At 47.5% G+C, this 20,967-nt stretch overlaps 1 protein-coding gene across 2 annotated transcripts in view; it reads right to left on the bottom strand.

Annotated features, from left to right (window-relative positions):
* Nucleotides 1-20,967, bottom strand: part of LOC116371476 (neuronal-specific septin-3-like) — a 27,518-nt gene that overhangs the window by 6,408 nt on the left and 143 nt on the right. For both annotated transcript variants that reach the window (XM_031820366.1, XM_031820367.1), the window contains exons 2-6: nucleotides 19,640-19,777; nucleotides 17,110-17,227; nucleotides 11,724-11,819; nucleotides 10,837-10,933; nucleotides 6,338-6,389 (exon numbers count right to left, since the gene is read on the bottom strand). In XM_031820366.1, coding sequence (XP_031676226.1) covers nucleotides 6,338-6,389; nucleotides 10,837-10,933; nucleotides 11,724-11,819; nucleotides 17,110-17,227; nucleotides 19,640-19,777 — 501 coding nt within the window. The remainder of the gene's footprint in view (nucleotides 1-6,337; nucleotides 6,390-10,836; nucleotides 10,934-11,723; nucleotides 11,820-17,109; nucleotides 17,228-19,639; nucleotides 19,778-20,967) is intronic.

Genomic DNA, 20,967 nt, shown 5'->3' with positions numbered 1-20,967 from the left:
TAGACAGCTGATATGATGAAGGACAAACAGCTGATATGATGGATGATGAAGGAGAGACAACTGATATGATGGATGATGAAGGACAGACAGCTGATATGATGAAGGACAGACAGCTGATATGATGAAGGACAGACAGCTGATATGATGAAGGACAGACAGCTGATATGATGAAGGATAGACAGCTGAGATGATGAAGCACAGACAGCTGATATGAAGGACAGATAGCTGATATGATGGTTGATGAAGGATTAACAGCTGAAATGATGGATGATGAAGAATAGACAGCTGAAATGATGGATGATGAAGAATAGACAGCTGAAATGATGGATGATGAAGAATAGACAGCTGAAATGATGGATGATGAAGGATAGACAGCTGAAATGATGGATGATGAAGAATAGACAGCTGAAATGATGGATGATGAAGAATAGACAACTGATATGATGGATGATGAAGGATAGACAGCTGAAATGATGGATGATGAAGAATAGATAGCTGAAATGATGGATGATGAAGGACAGACAACTGATATGATGGATGATGAAGAATAGACAGCTGATATGATGGATGATGAAGAATAGACAGCTGATATGATGGATGATGAAGGACAGACAACTGATATGATGGATGATGAAGGATAGACAGCTGATATGATGGATGATGAAGGATAGACAGCTGATATGATGGATGATGAAGGACAGACAGCTGATATGATGGATGATGAAGAATAGATAGTTGAAATGATGGATGATGAAGGATAGACAGCTGAAATGATGGATGATGAAGGATAAATAGCTGAAATGATGGATGATGAAGAATAGACAACTGATATGATGGATGATGAAGGATAGACAACTGATATGATGGATGATGAAGGACAGACAACTGATATGATGGATGATGAAGAATAGACAGCTGATATGATGGATGATGAAGGATAGACAGCTGATATGATGGATGATGAAGAATAGACAACTGATATGATGGATGATGAAGGATAGACAACTGATATGATGGATGATGAAGAATAGATAGCTGAAATGATGGATGAAGAAGAATAGACAGCTGAAATGATGGATGATGAAGAATAGACAGCTGATATGATGGATGATGAAGAATAGACAGCTGATATGATGGATGATGAAGGACAGACAGCTGAAATGATGGATGATGAAGAATAGACAGCTGATATGATGGATGATGAAGGACAGACAACTGATATGATGGATGATGAAGAATAGACAGCTGAAATGATGGATGATGAAGGATAGACAGCTGATATGATGGATGATGAAGAATAGACAGCTGAAATGATGGATGATGAAGAATAGACAGCTGAAATGATGGATGATGAAGAATAGATAGCTGAAATGATGGATGATGAAGAATAGACAGCTGATATGATGGATGATGAAGAATAGATAGCTGAAATGATGGATGATGAAGAATAGACAGCTGATATGATGGATGATGAAGAATAGATAGCTGAAATGATGGATGATGAAGAATAGACAGCTGATATGATGGATGATGAAGGATAGACAGCTGAAATGATGGATGATGAAGAATAGACAGCTGATATGATGGATGATGAAGGATAGACAGCTGATATGATGGATGATGAAGGATAGACAACTGATATGATGGATGATGAAGGATAGACAGCTGATATGATGGATGATGAAGGATAGACAGCTGAAATGATGGATGATGAAGAATAGACAGCTGAAATGATGGATGATGAAGAATAGACAGCTGATATGATGGATGATGAAGAATAGACAGCTGAAATGATGGATGATGAAGAATAGACAGCTGAAATGATGGATGATGAAGGACAGACAGCTGATATAATGGATGATGAAGAATAGACAGCTGATATAATGGATGATGAAGAATAGACAGCTGATATGATGGATGATGAAGGACAGACAACTGATATAATGGATGATGAAGGACAGACAACTGATATAATGGATGATGAAGAATAGACAGCTGATATGATGGATGATGAAGAATAGATAGCTGAAATGATGGATGATGAAGAATAGACAGCTGATATGATGGATGATGAAGAATAGACAGCTGATATGATGGATGATGAAGGATAGAAAGCTGAAATGATGGATGATGAAGGATAGACAGCTGAAATGATGGATGATGAAGAATAGACAGCTGAAATGATGGATGATGAAGGATAGATAGCTGAAATGATGGATGATGAAGAATAGACAGCTGAAATGATGGATGATGAAGAATAGACAACTGAAATGATGGATGATGAAGAATAGACAGCTGAAATGATGGATGATGAAGGATAGACAGCTGATATGATGGATGATGAAGAATAGACAGCTGAAATGATGGATGATGAAGAATAGACAGCTGATATGATGGATGATGAAGGATAGACAACTGATATGATGGATGATGAAGGATAGACAGCTGATATGATGGATGATGAAGGATAGACAGCTGATATGATGGATGATGAAGGACAGACAGCTGATATGATGGATGATGAAGGATAGACAGCTGATATGATGGATGATGAAGGATGGACAGCTGATATGATGGATGATTAAGGATAGACAGCTGATATGATGGATGATGAAGGATAGACAGCTGATATGATGGATGATGAAGGATAGACAGCTGATATGATGGATGATGAAGAATAGACAGCTGATATGATGGATGATGAAGGATAGACAGCTGATATGATGGATGATGAAGGATAGACAGCTGATATGATGGATGATGAAGGACAGACAGCTGATATGATGGATGATGAAGGATAGACAGCTGATATGATGAAGGATAGACAACTGATATGAAGGACAGACAGCTGATATGATGGATGATGAAGGATAGACAACTGATATGATGAAGGATAGACAACTGATATGAAGGACAGACAGCTGATATGATGAAGGACAGACAGCTGATATGATGGATGATGAAGGACAGACAGCTGATATGATGAAGGACAGACAGCTGATATGATGAAGGACAGACAGCTGATATGATGAAGTACAGACAGCTGATATGATGGATGATGAAGGACAGACAGCTGATATGATGAAGAATAGACAGCTGATATGATGGATGATGAAAGATAGACAGCTGATATGAAGGATGATGAAGGACAGACAGCTGATATGATGGATGATGAAGGATAGACAACTGATATGATGAAGGACAGACAGCTGATATGATGAAGGATAGACAGCTGATATGATGGATGATGAAGGATAGACAGCTGAAATGATGGATGATGAAGGATAGACAGCTGATATGATGGATGATGAAGGACAGACAGCTGATATGATGAAGGACAGACAACTGATATGATGGATGATGAAGGACAGACAGCTGATATAATGGATGATGAAGGATAGACAACTGATATGATGAAGGATAGACAGCTGATATAATGGATGATGAAAGATGGACAACTGATATGGTGGATGATGAAGGACAGACAGCTGATATGATGAAGGACAGACAACTGATATGATGGATGATGAAGGATGATGAAGGATAGACAGCTGATGTAATGGATGATGAAGGACAGACAGCTGATATGATGGATGATGAAGGACAGACAGCTGATATGATGGATGATGAAGGATAGACAGCTGAACAACAGATGATGGAGGCTTGGACCTCTAGACCACCCCAGGCAGCATGCGTGTGTACATGTGGTCCAGAGGCAGAGGCAGAGGCCTGGACCTCTAGACCACCCCAGGCAGCATGTGTGTGTACATGTGGTCCAGAGGCAGAGGCCTGGACCTCTAGACCACCCCAGGCAGCATGCGTGTGTACATGTGGTCCAGAGGCAGAGGCAGAGGCCTGGACCTCTAGACCACCCCAGGCAGCATGTGTGTGTACATGTGGTCCAGAGGCAGAGGCCTGGACCTCTAGACCACCCCAGGCAGCATGCGTGTGTACATGTGGTCCAGAGGCAGAGGCCTGGACCTCTAGACCACCCCAGGCAGCATGCGTGTGTACATGTGGTCCAGAGGCAGAGGCCTGGACCTCTAGACCACCCCAGGCAGCATGCGTGTGTACATGTGGTCCAGAGGCAGAGGCCTGGACCTCTAGACCACCCCAGGCAGCATGCGTGTGTACATGTGGTCCAGAGGCAGAGGCCTGGACCTCTAGACCACCCCAGGCAGCATGCGTGTGTACATGTGGTCCAGAGGCAGAGGCCTGGACCTCTAGACCACCCCAGGCAGCATGCGTGTGTACATGTGGTCCAGAGGCAGAGGCCTGGACCTCTAGACCACCCCAGGCAGCATGCGTGTGTACATGTGGTCCAGAGGCAGAGGCCTGGACCTCTAGACCACCCCAGGCAGCATGCGTGTGTACATGTGGTCCAGAGGCAGAGGCCTGGACCTCTAGACCAACCCAGGCAGCATGCTTGTGTACATGTGGTCCAGAGGCAGAGGCCTGGACCTCTAGACCACCCCAGGCAGCATGCGTATGTACATGTGGTCCAGAGGCAGAGGCCTGGACCTCTAGACCACCCCAGGCAGCATGCGTGTGTACATGTGGTCCAGAGGCAGAGGCCTGGACCTCTAGACCACCCCAGGCAGCATGCGTGTGTACATGTGGTCCAGAGGCAGAGGCCTGGACCTCTAGACCACCCCAGGCAGCATGCGTGTGTACATGTGGTCCAGAGGCAGAGGCCTGGACCTCTAGACCACCCCAGGCAGCATGCGTGTGTACATGTGGTCCAGAGGCAGAGGCCTGGACCTCTAGACCACCCCAGGCAGCATGCGTGTGTACATGTGGTCCAGAGGCAGAGGCCTGGACCTCTAGACCACCCCAGGCAGCATGCGTGTGTACATGTGGTCCAGAGGCAGAGGCCTGGACCTCTAGACCACCCCAGGCAGCATGCGTGTGTACATGTGGTCCAGAGGCAGAGGCCTGGACCTCTAGACCACCCCAGGCAGCATGCGTGTGTACATGTGGTCCAGAGGCAGAGGCCTGGACCTCTAGACCACCCCAGGCAGCATGCGTGTGTACATGTGGTCCAGAGGCAGAGGCCTGGACCTCTAGACCACCCCAGGCAGCATGCGTGTGTACATGTGGTCCAGAGACAGAGGCCTGGACCTCTAGACCACCCCAGGCAGCATGCGTGTGTACATGTGGTCCAGAGGCAGAGGCCTGGACCACTAGACCACCCCAGGCAGCATGCGTGTGTACATGTGGTCCAGAGGCAGAGGCCTGGACCTCTAGACCACCCCAGGCAGCATGCGTGTGTACATGTGGTCCAGAGGCAGAGGCCTGGACCTCTAGACCACCCCAGGCAGCATGCGTGTGTACATGTGGTCCAGAGGCAGAGGCCTGGACCTCTAGACCACCCCAGGCAGCATGTGTGTGTACATGTGGTCCAGAGGCAGAGGCCTGGACCTCTAGACCACCCCAGGCAGCATGCGTGTGTACATGTGGTCCAGAGGCAGAGGCCTGGACCTCTAGACCACCCCAGGCAGCATGCGTGTGTACATGTGGTCCAGAGGCAGAGGCCTGGACCACTAGACCACCCCAGGCAGCATGCGTGTGTACATGTGGTCCAGAGGCAGAGGCCTGGACCTCTAGACCACCCCAGGCAGCATGCGTGTGTACATGTGGTCCAGAGGCAGAGGCCTGGACCTCTAGACCACCCCAGGCAGCATGCGTGTGTACATGTGGTCCAGAGGCAGAGGCCTGGACCTCTAGACCACCCCAGGCAGCATGCGTGTGTACATGTGGTCCAGAGGCAGAGGCCTGGACCTCTAGACCACCCCAGGCAGCATGCGTGTGTACATGTGGTCCAGAGGCAGAGGCCTGGACCTCTAGACCACCCCAGGCAGCATGCGTGTGTACATGTGGTCCAGAGGCAGAGGCCTGGACCACTAGACCACCCCAGGCAGCATGCGTGTGTACATGTGGTCCAGAGGCAGAGGCCTGGACCTCTAGACCACCCCAGGCAGCATGCGTGTGTACATGTGGTCCAGAGGCAGAGGCCTGGACCTCTAGACCACCCCAGGCAGCATGTGTGTGTACATGTGGTCCAGAGTCAGAGGCCTGGACCTCTAGACCACCCCAGGCAGCATGTGTGTGTACATGTGGTCCAGAGGCAGAGGCCTGGACCTCTAGACCACCCCAGGCAGCATGTGTGTGTACATGTGGTCCAGAGGCAGAGGCCTGGACCTCTAGACCACCCCAGGCAGCATGCGTGTGTACATGTGGTCCAGAGGCAGAGGCCTGGACCTCTAGACCACCCCAGGCAGCATGCGTGTGTACATACATGTGGGGGTGAGTGGTTGTACGGGTAACTGGAACTCACCTAATCAGCAGATCTCTCAAGTTGGTAAACTCACAATGTGCCACGTTTTCAACTATGGGCAGACAGAATAGAACAGACTGATTAAAACAGGTTAAAACCAGTCATTGCACCACATCCATGGAACACCAGCCCTTTGTCTCTCTCTCTCTCTCTCTCTCTCTCTCTCTCTCTCTCTCTCTCTCTCTCTCTCTCTCTCTCTCTCTCTCTCTCTCTCTCTGTCTCTCTCTGTCTCTCTCTCTGTCTCTCTCTCTCTCTGTCTCTCTCTCTCTCTCTGCAACTTCCTCATTACTAACACTAGAGGGCAGTGGAGCACATGACTCCAGAATCAAACTGCATTGGGATATGATGTTTTATTTAACCTGGACTGTCAGTTAAGAACCAATTCTTATTTAATAATAACGTCCTACACCGGCCAAACCCTCTCTCCTAACCCGGACGACGCTGGGCCAATGGTGTGCCGCCCTATGGGACTCCCGATCACGGCCGGTTGTGATACAGCCCGGGATCAAACCGGGGTCAGTGCCTTAGACCGCTGCCCCACTCGGGAGCCCTATATGTGGTTTATTTTATGGACAACAGTGCTGCATATACCAGCATCATATTACTACTACTACTCATTATGCATATTATAATTAATACTACTCATTATGCATATTATTATAACTACTACTCATTATGCATATTATTATTATTATTACTACTCATTATGCATATTATAATTAATACTACTCATTATGCATATTATAATTAATACTACTCATTATGCATCATTTTACTACTACTACTCATTATGCATATTATTATAACTACTACTCATTATGCATATTATAATTAATACTACTCATTATGCATATTATTATTATTACTACTACTCATTATGCATATTAATATTACTACTACTCATTATGCATATTATTATTACTACTACTACTCATTATGCATATTATTATAACTACTACTCATTATGCATATTATAATTAATACTACTCATTATGCATATTATTATTACTATTACTACTCATTATGCATATTATTATTACTACTACTCATTATGCATATTATTATTACTACTACTCATTATGCATATTATTAGGTGTTCAGAAACAAAACTAAATAATCCTGTGATTTAGGCATATTATTAGTAATAATCCCAATGATTCATGATGTATAAATATGGCAAATAAACTCAAAACATGAAACACATCACCGTAATAATGTAAACACACCGACCCTCTATGATAATGTATTTATAATGTAAACACACCGACCCTCTATGATAATGTAAACACACCGACCCTCTATGATAATGTAAACACACCGACCCTCTGTGATAATGTATTTATAATGTAAACACACTGACCCTCTATGATAATGTATTTATAATGTAAACACACCGACCCTCTATGATAATGTATTTATAATGTAAACACACTGACCCTCTATGATAATGTATTTATAATGTAAACACACCGACCCTCTATGATAATGTATTTATAATGTAAACACACCGACCCTCTATGATAATGTAAACACACCGACCCTTTGTGATAATGTATTTATAATGTAAACACACCGACCCTCTATGATAATGTATTTATAATGTAAACACACCGACCCTCTATGATAATGTACTTATAATGTAAACACACCGACCCTCTGTGATAATGTATTTATAATGTAAACACACCGTCCCTCTATGATAATGTATTTATAATGTAAACACACAGACCCTCTGTGATAATGTATTTATAATGTAAACACACCTGTCCTCTATGATAATGTATTAATAATGTAAACACACCGACCCTCTATGATAATGTATTAATAATGTAAACACACCGACCCTCTATGATAATGTATTTATAATGTAAACACACCGGCCCTCTATGATAATGTATTTATAATGTAAACACACCAACCCTCTGTGATAATGTATTTATAATGTAAACACACCGACCCTCTATGATAATGTATTTATAATGTAAACACACCGACCCTCTACGATAATGTATTTATAATGTAAACACACCGACCCTCTATGATAATGTATTTATAATGTAAACACACCGACCCTCTATGATAATGTATTTACAATGTAAACACACCGACCCTCTATGATAATGTATTTACAATGTAAACACACCGACCCTCTATGATAATGTATTTATAATGTAAACACACCGACCCTCTATGATAATGTATTTATAATGTAAACACACCGACCCTCTGTGATAATGTATTTATAATGTAAACACACCGACCCTCTATGATAATGTATTTATAATGTAAACACACTGACCCTCTATGATAATGTATTTATAATGTAAACACACCGACCCTCTATGATAATGTATTTATAATGTAAACACACCGACCCTCTATGATAATGTATTTATAATGTAAACACACCGACCCTCTATGATAATGTATTTATAATGTAAACACACTGACCCTCTGTGATAATGTGTTGATCATGTAAACACACTCTCCCTCTACGATAATGTATTTATAATGTAAACACACTCTCCCTCTATGATAATGTATTTATAATGTAAACACACTCTCCCTCTGTGATAATGTATTCGTAATATAAACACACTCTCACTCCGTGATAATGTATTCATAATGTAAACACACTGACCTCTGTGATAATGTATTTATAATGTAAACACACCGACCCTCTATGATAATGTATTTATAATGTAAACACACCGACCCTCTACGATAATGTATTTACAATGTAAACACACCGACCCTCTATGATAATGTATTTATAATGTAAACACACTCTCCCTCTGTGATAATGTATTTATAATGTAAACACACTCTCCCTCTGTGATAATGTATTTATAACGTAAACACACTGGCCCTCTGTGATAATGTATTTATAATGTAAACACACTGACCCGCTGTGATAATGTGTTGATCATGTAAACACACTCTCCCTCTGTGATAATGTATTTATAATGTAAACACACTCTCCCTCTGTGATAATGTATTTATAATGTAAACACACTCTCCCTCTGTGATAATGTATTTATAATGTAAACACACTCTCCCTCTATGATAATGTGTGATCATGTAAACACACTCTCCCTCTATGATAATGTATTTATAATGTAAACACACTCTCCCTCTGTGATAATGTATTTATAATGTAAACACACTGACCCTCTATGATAATGTATTTATAATGTAAACACACTCTCCCTCTGTGATAATGTATTTATAATGTAAACACACTGACCCTCTACGATAATGTATTTATAATGTAAACACACGGACCCTCTATGATAATGTATTTATAATGTAAACACACCGGCCCTCTATGATAATGTATTTATAATGTAAACACACCGACCCTCTATGATAATGTATTTATAATGTAAACACACTGGCCCTCTGTGATAATGTATTTATAATGTAAACACACCGACCCTCTGTGATAATGTATTTATAATGTAAACACACCGACCCTCTATGATAATGTATTTATAATGTAAACACACCGACCCTCTATGATAATGTATTTATAATGTAAACACACTGACCCTCTGTGATAATGTATTTATAATGTAAACACACTGACCCTCTGTGATGATGTATTTATAATGTAAACACACCGACCCTCTATGATAATGTATTTATAATGTAAACACACTCTCCCTCGGTGATAATGTATTTATAATGTAAACACACTGACCCTCTATGATAATGTATTTATAATGTAAACACACTGACCCTCTATGATAATGTATTTATAATGTAAACACACTCACCCTCTGTGATAATGTATTTATAATGTAAACACGCCGACCCTCTATGATAATGTATTTATAATGTAAACACACTCTCCCTCGGTGATAATGTATTTATAATGTAAACACACCGACCCTCTATGATAATGTATTTATAATGTTAACACACTGACCCTCTATGATAATGTATTTATAATGTAAACACACTCACCCTCTGTGATAATGTATTTATAATGTAAACACACTCTCCCTCTGCGATAATGTATTCATAATGTAAACACACCCTCCCTCTATGATAATGTGTTAATCATGTAAACACCCTGACCCTCTGTGATAATGTATCGATAATGTAAACACACTCTCCCTCTATGATAATGTATTTATAATGTAAACACACTCTCCCTCTATGATAACGTAAACACACTCACCCTCTATGATAACGTAAACACACTCACCCTCTATGATAACGTAAACACACTCTCCCTCTATGATAATGTGTTGATCATGTAAACACCCTGACCCTCTGTGATAATGTATTTGTAATGTAAACACACTCTCCCTCTATGATAACGTAAACACACTCACCCTCTGTGATAATGTATGTATGTATAATTTAAACACACTCACCCTCTGTGATAATGTATTGATCATGTAAACACACTCTCCCTCTATGATAATGTGTTGATCATGTAAACACACTCTCCCCCTATGATAATGCATGTATAATTTAAACACACTCACCCTCTATGATGCCCCATTTGGTTTTCCTGCCCAGGACCTTGTTCCCGTTTACCTGGTGTTCCTTGTCTGTCCCCACCACCGCAAACGGAATGTTTTCCTGCACACAGAATATCAGGAGAGGGGAAAGGTAAGAGAGGAGTACCAGGAGAGGACCAGACAGGGGAAAGGTAAGAGAGGAGTACCAGGAGAGGACCAGACAGGGGAAAGGTAAGAGGGGAGTACCAGGAGAGGACCAGACAGGGGAAAGGTAAGAGGGGAGTACCAGGAGAGGAGTACCAAGAGAGGACCAGACAGGGGAAAGGTAAGAGGGGAGTACCAGGAGAGGAGTACCAAGAGAGGACCAGACAGGGGAAAGGTAAGAGAGGAGTACCAGGAGAGGAGTACCAGGAGAGGACCAGCCGTTGGAAAGGTAAGAGAGGAGTACCAGGAGAGGACCAGACAGGGGAGAGGTAAGAGAGGAGTACCAGGAGAGGAGTACCAGGAGAGGACCAGACAGGGGAAAGGTAAGAGAGGAGTACCAGGAGAGGACCAGACAGGGGAAAGGTAAGAGGGGAGTACCAGGAGAGGAGTACCAGGAGAGGACCAGACAGGGGAAAGGTAAGAGGGGAGTACCAGGAGAGGACCAGACAGGGGAAAGGTAGGAGGAGAGTACCAGGAGAGGACCAGACAGGGGAAAGGTAAGAGGGGAGTACCAGGAGAGGAGTACCAGGAGAGGACCAGACAGGGGAAAGGTAAGAGGGGAGTACCAGGAGAGGAGTTGACACCAAACGCTGGTCCCAGATCTATACTGTTATGTGCTTTGGCCAGTGAGTTCCTTTGACTATCGCTGCCAAACTGCTTTCAAGTGTGACTTGTAAAATGTGTGTGTGCGTGTGTGTGTGTCTCACCCTGATCTTGTCGTTTAGTATCCTGTCCTCTGGATCTTCGTCGTACTCAGTCTGAGGGTAGACTCGGATCCCATTGGCCTTCAGGTCCTGTCTTATCTACACAGGGGTCAGATGGCAGGGGTTACAGGGGTCATTCAGAGGTCATGAGGTCAACATGATGACACAGATGTGTACATGCTACTATTGTGTACGGGTGTCCCTGTTCCTGGAGTACCCTCCTGTAGGCTTTAACTCCAACCCTGTTCATGGAGAACTACCCTCCTGTAGGTTTTAACTCCAACCCTGTTCCTGGAGAACTACCCTCCTGTGGGTTTTAACTCCAACCCTGTTCCTGGAGAACTACCCTCCTGTGGGTTTTAACTCCAACCCTGTTCCTGGAGAACTACCCTCCTGTGGGTTTTAACTCCAACCCTGTTCCTGGAGAACTACCCTCCTGTGGGTTTTAACTCCAACCCTGTTCCTGGAGAGATACCCTCCTGTAGTTTTATAACTCCAACCCTGTTCCTGGAGCTAAATGTTAGAATTAAACAGCTATTGCCCACTCAATGTGAATCAGAATCAGGAGGATAGGTAGATCTCCAGAACAGGGTTGTAGAGCCCTGGTATAAACCTACAGGAGGATAGGTAGATCTCCAGAACAGGGTTGTAGAGCCCTGGTATAAACCTACAGGAGGGTAGGTAGATCTCCAGAACAGGAACAGGGTTGTAGAGCCCTGGTATAGACCTACAGGAGGGTAGGTAGATCTCCAGAACAGGGTTGTAGAGCCCTGGTATAAACCTACAGGAGGGTAGGTTGATCTCCAGAACAGGAACAGGGTTGTAGAGCCCTGGTATAAACCTACAGGAGGGTAGGTAGATCTCCAGAACTGGGTTGTAGAGCCCTGGTATAAACTTACAGGAGGGTAGGTAGATCTCCAGAACAGGGTTGTAGAGCCCTGGTATAAACCTACAGGAGGATAGGTAGATCTCCAGAACAGGGTTGTAGAGCCCTGGTATAAACCTACAGGAGGGTAGGTAGATCTCCAGAACAGGAACAGGGTTGTAGAGCCCTGGTATAAACCTACAGGAGGGTAGGTAGATCTCCAGAACAGGAACAGGGTTGTAGAGCCCTAGTATAAACCTACAGGAGGGTAGATAGATCTCCAGAACAGGGTTGTAGAGCCCTGGTATAAACCTACTATAGTGTATGAGTGATAGATATGTTATAACCTAATGCATCTTCCATGGTCCTAGTCTCTAGACTCTCTCCCCCAGACTATCATCCCCACTCTCCTTTAAGAGACGGATTAGTTTACATCCAGACTTGGACACTTGCCATGACCATCTCCCTCCCCCTCTTCCCCTCCCCCTCTCTCTCTCCCTCTTTCCCATCTCTCTCTGTATCTCTCTCTCTCTGTCTCTCCTCCCTCTCTGTCTCTCCTCTCTCTCTGTCTCTCCTCTCTCTCTGTCTCTCCTCTCTCTCTGTCTCTCCTCCCTCTCTGTCTCTCTCTCTCATTATCTTTCTCTTTCCCTGCTCTACTTTCTTTTTCTACCTAACTATGAAGGTATAAGTTAGCTGCTGCTATCACTAGCTCTTGCTCTCTCTCTTCTCTATATCTGTGTCCTCTCCTTCTCTCTCTGTCTCTCCTCTCTCCCTCCTTCTTTCTCTCTCTGTCTCTCCTCCCTCTATGTCTCTCTGTCTCTCCCTCCTTCTTTCTCTCTCTCTCTGTCTCTCCTCACTCCCTCCTTCTCTCTCTGTCTCTCCTCCCTCTATGTCTCTCTGTCTCTCCTCACTCCCTCCTTCTCTCTCTGTCTCTCCTCACTCCCTCCTTCTCTCTCTGTCTCTCCTCCCTCTATGTCTCTCTGTCTCTCCTCACTCCCTCCTTCTCTCTCTCTATAATGGACCTCTGCACCTCTCCCAGCTCATGGCCCTTGAGCAATTTTAAATCTCCACTCAATCTTCTGAAGCTCATCTGTAAACACTTCCCTATCTTCATCTCCACACACTCTTTCTATCTCCCTGTGCTCTCTCTCTCTCTCTCTCTCTTCTCTCTCTCGCTCTCTCTCAATCTTTTGAAGCATCTGTAAACATCACTAAATCTCCTCTACACACTTAGAATCTCTTTCTCCTCTCTCGATTCTCTCCCTCCTCCTTCTCTCTCATCTATAAACACATGTCCATCTCCTCCATACTCTCCGTGTGGTTGTCATTCCATTCCAGTGTAGATAGATCCTCCAACATTCCTCTCTAAAGTCAGTTGATGTATATCTGTTTTAACTTGGTATTAAGGCAGGAGGTGGTTGTCCTCAGGTCGAGTCTGTCAGACAGTAGGTACAGTACGTTCCTCTCACCCTCAGGTCGAGTCTGTCAGACAGTAGGTACAGTACGTTCCTCTCACCCTCAGGTCGGGTCTGTCAGACAGTAGGTACAGTACGTTCCTCTCACCCTCAGGTCGGGTCTGTCAGACAGTAGGTACAGTACGTTCCTCTCACCCTCAGGTCGGGTCTGTCAGACAGTAGGTACAGTACGTTCCTCTCACCCTCAGGTCGAGTCTGTCAGACAGTAGGTACAGTACGTTCCTCTCACCCTCAGGTCGAGTCTGTCAGAGAGTAGGTACAGTACGTTCCTCTCACCCTCAGGTCGAGTCTGTCAGACAGTAGGTACAGTACGTTCCTCTCACCCTCAGGTCGAGTCTGTCAGAGAGTAGGTACAGTACGTTCCTCTCACCCTCAGGTCGAGTCTGTCAGACAGTAGGTACAGTACGTTCCTCTCACCCTCAGGTTGAGTCTGTCAGACAGTAGGTACAGTACGTTCCTCTCACCCTCAGGTCGAGTCTGTCAGACAGTAGGTACAGTACGTTCCTCTCACCCTCAGGTCGAGTCTGTCAGACAGTAGGTACAGTACGTTCCTCTCACCCTCAGGTCGAGTCTGTCAGACAGTAGGTACAGTACGTTCCTCTCACCCTCAGGTCGAGTCTGTCAGACAGTAGGTACAGTACGTTCCTCTCACCCTCAGGTCGAGTCTGTCAGACAGTAGGTACAGTACGTTCCTCTCACCCTCAGGTCGAGTCTGTCAGACAGTAGGTACAGTACGTTCCTCTCACCCTCAGGTCGAGTCTGTCAGAGAGTAGGTACAGTACGTTCCTCTCACCCTCAGGTCGAGTCTGTCAGACAGTAGGTACAGTACGTTCCTCTCACCCTCAGGTCGAGTCTGTCAGAGAGTAGGTACAGTACGTTCCTCTCACCCTCAGGTCGAGTCTGTCAGACAGTAGGTACAGTACGTTCCTCTCACCCTCAGGTCGAGTCTGTCAGACAGTAGGTACAGTACGTTCCTCTCACCCTCAGGTCGAGTCTGTCAGACAGTAGGTACAGTACGTTCCTCTCACCCTCAGGTCGAGTCTGTCAGACAGTAGGTACAGTACGTTCCTCTCACCCTCAGGTCGAGTCTGTCAGACAGTAGGTACAGTACGTTCCTCTCACCCTCAGGTCGAGTCTGTCAGACAGTAGGTACAGTACGTTCCTCTCACCCTCAGGTCGAGTCTGTCAGACAGTAGGTACAGTACGTTCCTCTCACCCTCAGGTCGGGTCTGTCAGACAGTAGGTACAGTACGTTCCTCTCACTCTCAGGTCGAGTCTGTCAGACAGTAGGTACAGTACGTTCCTCTCACCCTCAGGTCGGGTCTGTCAGACAGTAGGTACAGTACGTTCCTCTCACCCTCAGGTCGGGTCTGTCAGACAGTAGGTACAGTACGTTCCTCTCACCCTCAGGTCGGGTCTGTCAGACAGTAGGTACAGTACGTTCCTCTCACCCTCAGGTCGAGTCTGTCAGACAGTAGGTACAGTACGTTCCTCTCACCCTCAGGCCGAGTCTGTCAGAGAGTAGGTACAGTACGTTCCTCTCACCCTCAGGTCGAGTCTGTCAGAGAGTAGGTACAGTACGTTCCTCTCACCCTCAGGCCGAGTCTGTCAGACAGTAGGTACAGTACGTTCCTCTCACCCTCAGGTCGAGTCTGTCAGACAGTAGGTACAGTACGTTCCTCTCACCCTCAGGTCGAGTCTGTCAGACAGTAGGTACAGTACGTTCCTCTCACCCTCAGGTCGAGTCTGTCAGACAGTAGGTACAGTACGTTCCTCTCACCCTCAGGTCGGGTCTGTCAGACAGTAGGTACAGTACGTTCCTCTCACCCTCAGGCCGAGTCTGTCAGACAGTAGGTACAGTACGTTCCTCTCACCCTCAGGCCGAGTCTGTCAGACAGTAGGTACAGTACGTTCCTCTCACCCTCAGGTCGGGTCTGTCAGACAGTAGGTACAGTACGTTCCTCTCACCCTCAGGCCGAGTCTGTCAGACAGTAGGTACAGTACGTTCCTCTCACCCTCAGGTCGAGTCTGTCAGACAGTAGGTACAGTACGTTCCTCTCACCCTCAGGCCGAGTCTGTCAGACAGTAGGTACAGTACGTTCCTCTCACCCTCAGGTCGAGTCTGTCAGACAGTAGGTACAGTACGTTCCTCTCACCCTCAGGTCGAGTCTGTCAGACAGTAGGTACAGTACGTTCCTCTCACCCTCAGGTCGAGTCTGTCAGACAGTAGGTACAGTACGTTCCTCTCACCCTCAGGTCGAGTCTGTCAGACAGTAGGTACAGTACGTTCCTCTCACCCTCAGGTCGAGTCTGTCAGACAGTAGGTACAGTACGTTCCTCTCACCCTCAGGTCGAGTCTGTCAGACAGTAGGTACAGTACGTTCCTCTCACCCTCAGGTCGAGTCTGTCAGACAGTAGGTACAGTACGTTCCTCTCACCCTCAGGTCGAGTCTGTCAGACAGTAGGTACAGTACGTTCCTCTCACCCTCAGGTCGAGTCTGTCAGACAGTAGGTACAGTACGTTCCTCTCACCCTCAGGCCGAGTCTGTCAGACAGTAGGTACAGTACGTTCCTCTCACCCTCAGGTCGAGTCTGTCAGACAGTAGGTACAGTACGTTCCTCTCACCCTCAGGTCGAGTCTGTCAGACAGTAGGTACAGTACGTTCCTCTCACCCTCAGGTCGAGTCTGTCAGACAGTAGGTACAGTACGTTCCTCTCACCCTCAGGTCGAGTCTGTCAGACAGTAGGTACAGTACGTTCCTCTCACCCTCAGGTCGAGTCTGTCAGACAGTAGGTACAGTACGTTCCTCTCACCCTCAGGTCGAGTCTGTCAGACAGTAGGTACAGTACGTTCCTCTCACCCTCAGGTCGAGTCTGTCAGACAGTAGGTACAGTACGTTCCTCTCACCCTCAGGTCGAGTCTGTCAGACAGTAGGTACAGTACGTTCCTCTCACCCTCAGGTCGAGTCTGTCAGACAGTAGGTACAGTACGTTCCTCTCACCCTCAGGTCGAGTCTGTCAGACAGTAGGTACAGTACGTTCCTCTCACCCTCTGTTTAAACTCTTGTCTCTCCTCCATGGTGAGTGTATCTGCCTTCGCGATGATCGGTACGATGCTGACTATCTTCCCCAGCCTCTTCATGAACTCCACGTCTATGGGACGTAACCTACAGGGAACAGAAACAACACAACCAAATGTTAGTCCCAGTCCTGTACCCTCAGTCCCAGTCCTGTACCCTCAGTCCCAGCCCTGTACCCTCAGTCCCAGCCCTGTACCCTCAGTCCCAGCTCTGTACCCTCAGTCCCAGCCCTGTACCCTCAGTCCCAGCACTGTACCCTCAGTCCCAGCCCTGTACCCTCAGTCCCAGCCCTGTACCCTCAGTCCCAGCCCTGTACCCTCAGTCCCAGCCCTGTACCCTCAGTCCCAGCCCTGTACGCTCAGTCCCTGCCCTGTACCCTCAGTCCCAGCCCTGTACCCTCAGTCCCAGCCCTGTACCCTCAGTCCCAGCCCTGTACCCTCAGTCCCAGCCCTGTACCCTCAGTCCCAGCACCGTACCCTCAGTCCCAGCCCTGTACCCTCAGTCCCAGCCCTGTACCCTCAGTCCCAGCCCGGTACCCTCAGTCCCAGCCCTGTACCCCCAGTCCCAGTCCTGTACCCTCAGTCCCAGTCCTGTACCCTCAGTCCCAGCCTTGTACCCTCAGTCCCAACCCTGTACCCTCAGTCCCAGCCCTGTTCCCTCAGTCCCAGCCCTGTACCCTCAGTCCCAGCTCTGTACCCTCAGTCCCAGCCCTGTATCCTCAGTCCCAGCCCTGTACCCTCAGTCCCATCCCTGTACCCTCAGTCCCAGCCCTGTACCCTCAGTCCCAGCCCTGTATCCTCAGTCCCAGCCCTGTCCAGTCCCAGCACACCCAGCCTTGCCCAGCCCCAGTCCCAGCCTTGCCCGGCCCCCTAGATCCAGCCTTGCCCAGCCCTAGCACCCTAGACCCAGCCTTGCCCAGCACCCTAGTCCCAGCCTTGCCCAGCACCCTAGATCCAGCCTTGCCCAGCACCCTAGTCCCAGCCTTGCCCAGCACCCTAGATCCAGCCTTGCCCAGCACCCTAGACCCAGCCTTGCCCAGCACCCTAGATCCAGCCTTGCCCAGCACCCTAGACCCAGCCTTGCCCAGCACCCTAGACCCAGCCTTGCCCAGCACCCTAGATCCAGCCTTGCCCAGCACCCTAGACCCAGCCTTGCCCAGCACCCTAGACCCAGCCTTGCCTGGCCCCAGCACCCTAGACCCAGCCTTGCCCAGCACCCTAGACCCAGCCTTGCCCAGCACCCTAGATCCAGCCTTGCCCAGCACCCTAGACCCAGCCTTGCCCAGTACCTAGACCCAGCCTTGCCTGGCCCCAGCACCCTAGCCCCAGCTTTGCCCATCCCCAGCTCTGCTGTTTATAGAGTAGTAGGATGTAGCACTACAATGAGGTCACTGAGGTTAGAGGTAAGGGGTCAGCTCAGGTCAGTCAGTACCTCAGGTCACCACTCTGGGGTCAACGTGTCAAAAGTCAGGGGCAGGGGTAGTTAACTGGACTGGGGTAGGGAGAATTAACTAAACTGGGGTAGGGAGAACTAACTGGACTGGGGTAGGGAGAACTAACTAGATTGGGGTAGGGAGAACTAACTGGACTGGGGTAGGGAGAACTAACTGGACTGGGGTAGGGAGAACTAACTGGACTGGGGTAGGATAGTTAACTGGACTGGGGTAGGGAGAACTAACTGGACTGGGGTAAGGAGAACTAACTGGACTGGGGTAGGGAGAACTAACTAGATTGGGGTAAGGAGAACTAACTAGACTGGGGTAAGGAGAACTAACTGGACTGGGGTAAGGAGAACTAACTAGACTGGGGTAGGGAGAACTAACTAGACTGGGGTAAGGAGAACTAACTAGACTGGGGTAAGGAGAACTAACTAGACTGGGGTAGGGAGAACTAACTGGACTGGGGTAAGGAGAACTAACTAGACTGGGGTAAGGAGAACTAACTAACCTGGGGTAGGGAGAACTAACTGGACTGGGGTAGGGAGAACTAACTGGACTGGGGTAGGTAGAACTAACTGGACTGGGGTAGGTAGAACTAACTGGACTGGGGTAGGGAGAACTAATTGGACTGGGGTAGGGATAACTAACTGGACTGGGGTAGGGGGAACTAACTGGACTGGGGTAGGGTAGTTAACTGGACTGGGGTAAGGAGAACTAATTGGACTGGGGTAGGGTAGTTAACTGGACTGGGGTAAGGAGAACTAATTGGACTGGGGTAAGGAGAACTAATTGGACTGGGGTAGGGTAGTTAACTGGACTGGGGTAAGGAGAACTAACTAGACTGGGGTAAAGAGAACTAACTAGACTGGGTTAGGGAGAACTAACTGGACTGGGGTAAGGAGAACTAACTGGACTGGAGTCGGGTAGTTAAGGTATAGTATAAGGTATAGTAACAGTTAGCTGATATCTGATCAGACAGGCTATTCATAAGGTATAGTGTAGAGATCTGCTGGAGAAGTCATAGGAAGTGATGTCAGAGGAAGTGACGTGAGGGTTCTCACCAGTGTCCGGTGGCAGGCAGGAAGTAGACACAGCAGTGGACGCGTGTGTCAGGGATCCTCGGCTTCCTGTTGACGTACAGCTCTTCTTTCAGGTACCTTTCATACTGCTCATTAACATAACTCACTATAGGCTCCCAACTAGAGGATAGAGGAGGGGTGGTGGGGGGGGGGGGGGGGGGGGGGGGATGGGAGAGGGGAGAGGGGAGAGAGATGGGGGAGGGAGGGAGGGTGGAGAGGAGGGAAGGGAGAGGGGAGAGAGAAGGAGGGAGGGAGGGAGGGTGGAGAGGAGGGATGGGAGAGGGGAGAGAGAAGGAGGGAGGGAGGGAGGGTGGAGAGTAGGATGGGAGAGGGGAGAGAGATGGGGGAGGGAGGGAGGGTGGAGAGGAGGGATGGGAGAGGGGAGAGAGAAGGAGGGAGGGAGGGAGGGTGGAGAGGAGGGATGGGAGAGGGGAGAGAGATGGGGGAGGGAGGGAGGGAGGGCGGAGAGAAGAGGGAGAGAGATGGTGGGGGGAGGGCGGAGAGAGATGGGGGAGGGTGGAAAGGAGGGATGGGAGAGGGGGAGAGAGATGGGGGAGGGAGGAGGGTGGAGAGGAGGGATGGGAGAGGGGAGGGGAGGGTGGGAGGGGGGGGGGAAGAAGAGAGAGGAAAGAGGATGAGTGGTAAACACAACAACTGCACAACACATTTAAGACCCTTAGTTAAAAGATCATTTTGGTTGGAAAAGGTAAATGAATTGAACTAGAAATCAATAAAATGATGAGCTATATAATTATCCCCTATAAAAGTCCCACTGAAACAGTCATAAATAACTGTTGTTAACATGGTATGAAGCATAACAACAGGTGAGGAACTGAATGAGCCTGAAAACAGATGGGCCAGTAATGCTGAAACTTCTCCCCGAAAGGTGATTTCAAAAGTAATCTCTCTTTCCCCTCCCTCCATCTCCCTCTCTGCCTCCATCTCTCTCCCTCCATCTCTCTCCCTACATCTCTCTCCCTCATCTCTCTTCCTCCCTCCATCTCTCTCCCTCCATCTCTCTCCCTCAATCTCTCTCCCTCATCTCTCTCCCTCCATCTCTCTCCCTCCATCTCTCTCCCTCATCTCTCTTCCTCCATCCATCTCTCTCCCTCATCTCTCTCCCTCATCTCTCTTCCTCATCTCTCTTCCTCCCTCCATCTCTCTCCCTCATCTCTCTTCCTCCATCTCTCTCCCTCATCTCTCTCCCTCCATCTCTCTCCCTCAATCTCTCTCCCTCCCTCCCTCCCTCCTCCATCTCTCTCTCCCTCCATCTCTCTCCCTCCTGTCATTTCTCTCCCTCCCTCCATCTC

The sequence above is a fragment of the Oncorhynchus kisutch genome, unplaced genomic scaffold, assembly GCF_002021735.2.
Source record: "Oncorhynchus kisutch isolate 150728-3 unplaced genomic scaffold, Okis_V2 scaffold3306, whole genome shotgun sequence".
NCBI classification, from domain to species: Eukaryota; Metazoa; Chordata; class Actinopteri; order Salmoniformes; family Salmonidae; genus Oncorhynchus; species Oncorhynchus kisutch.
This window is presented reverse-complemented; position numbering and strand designations above follow the sequence as displayed.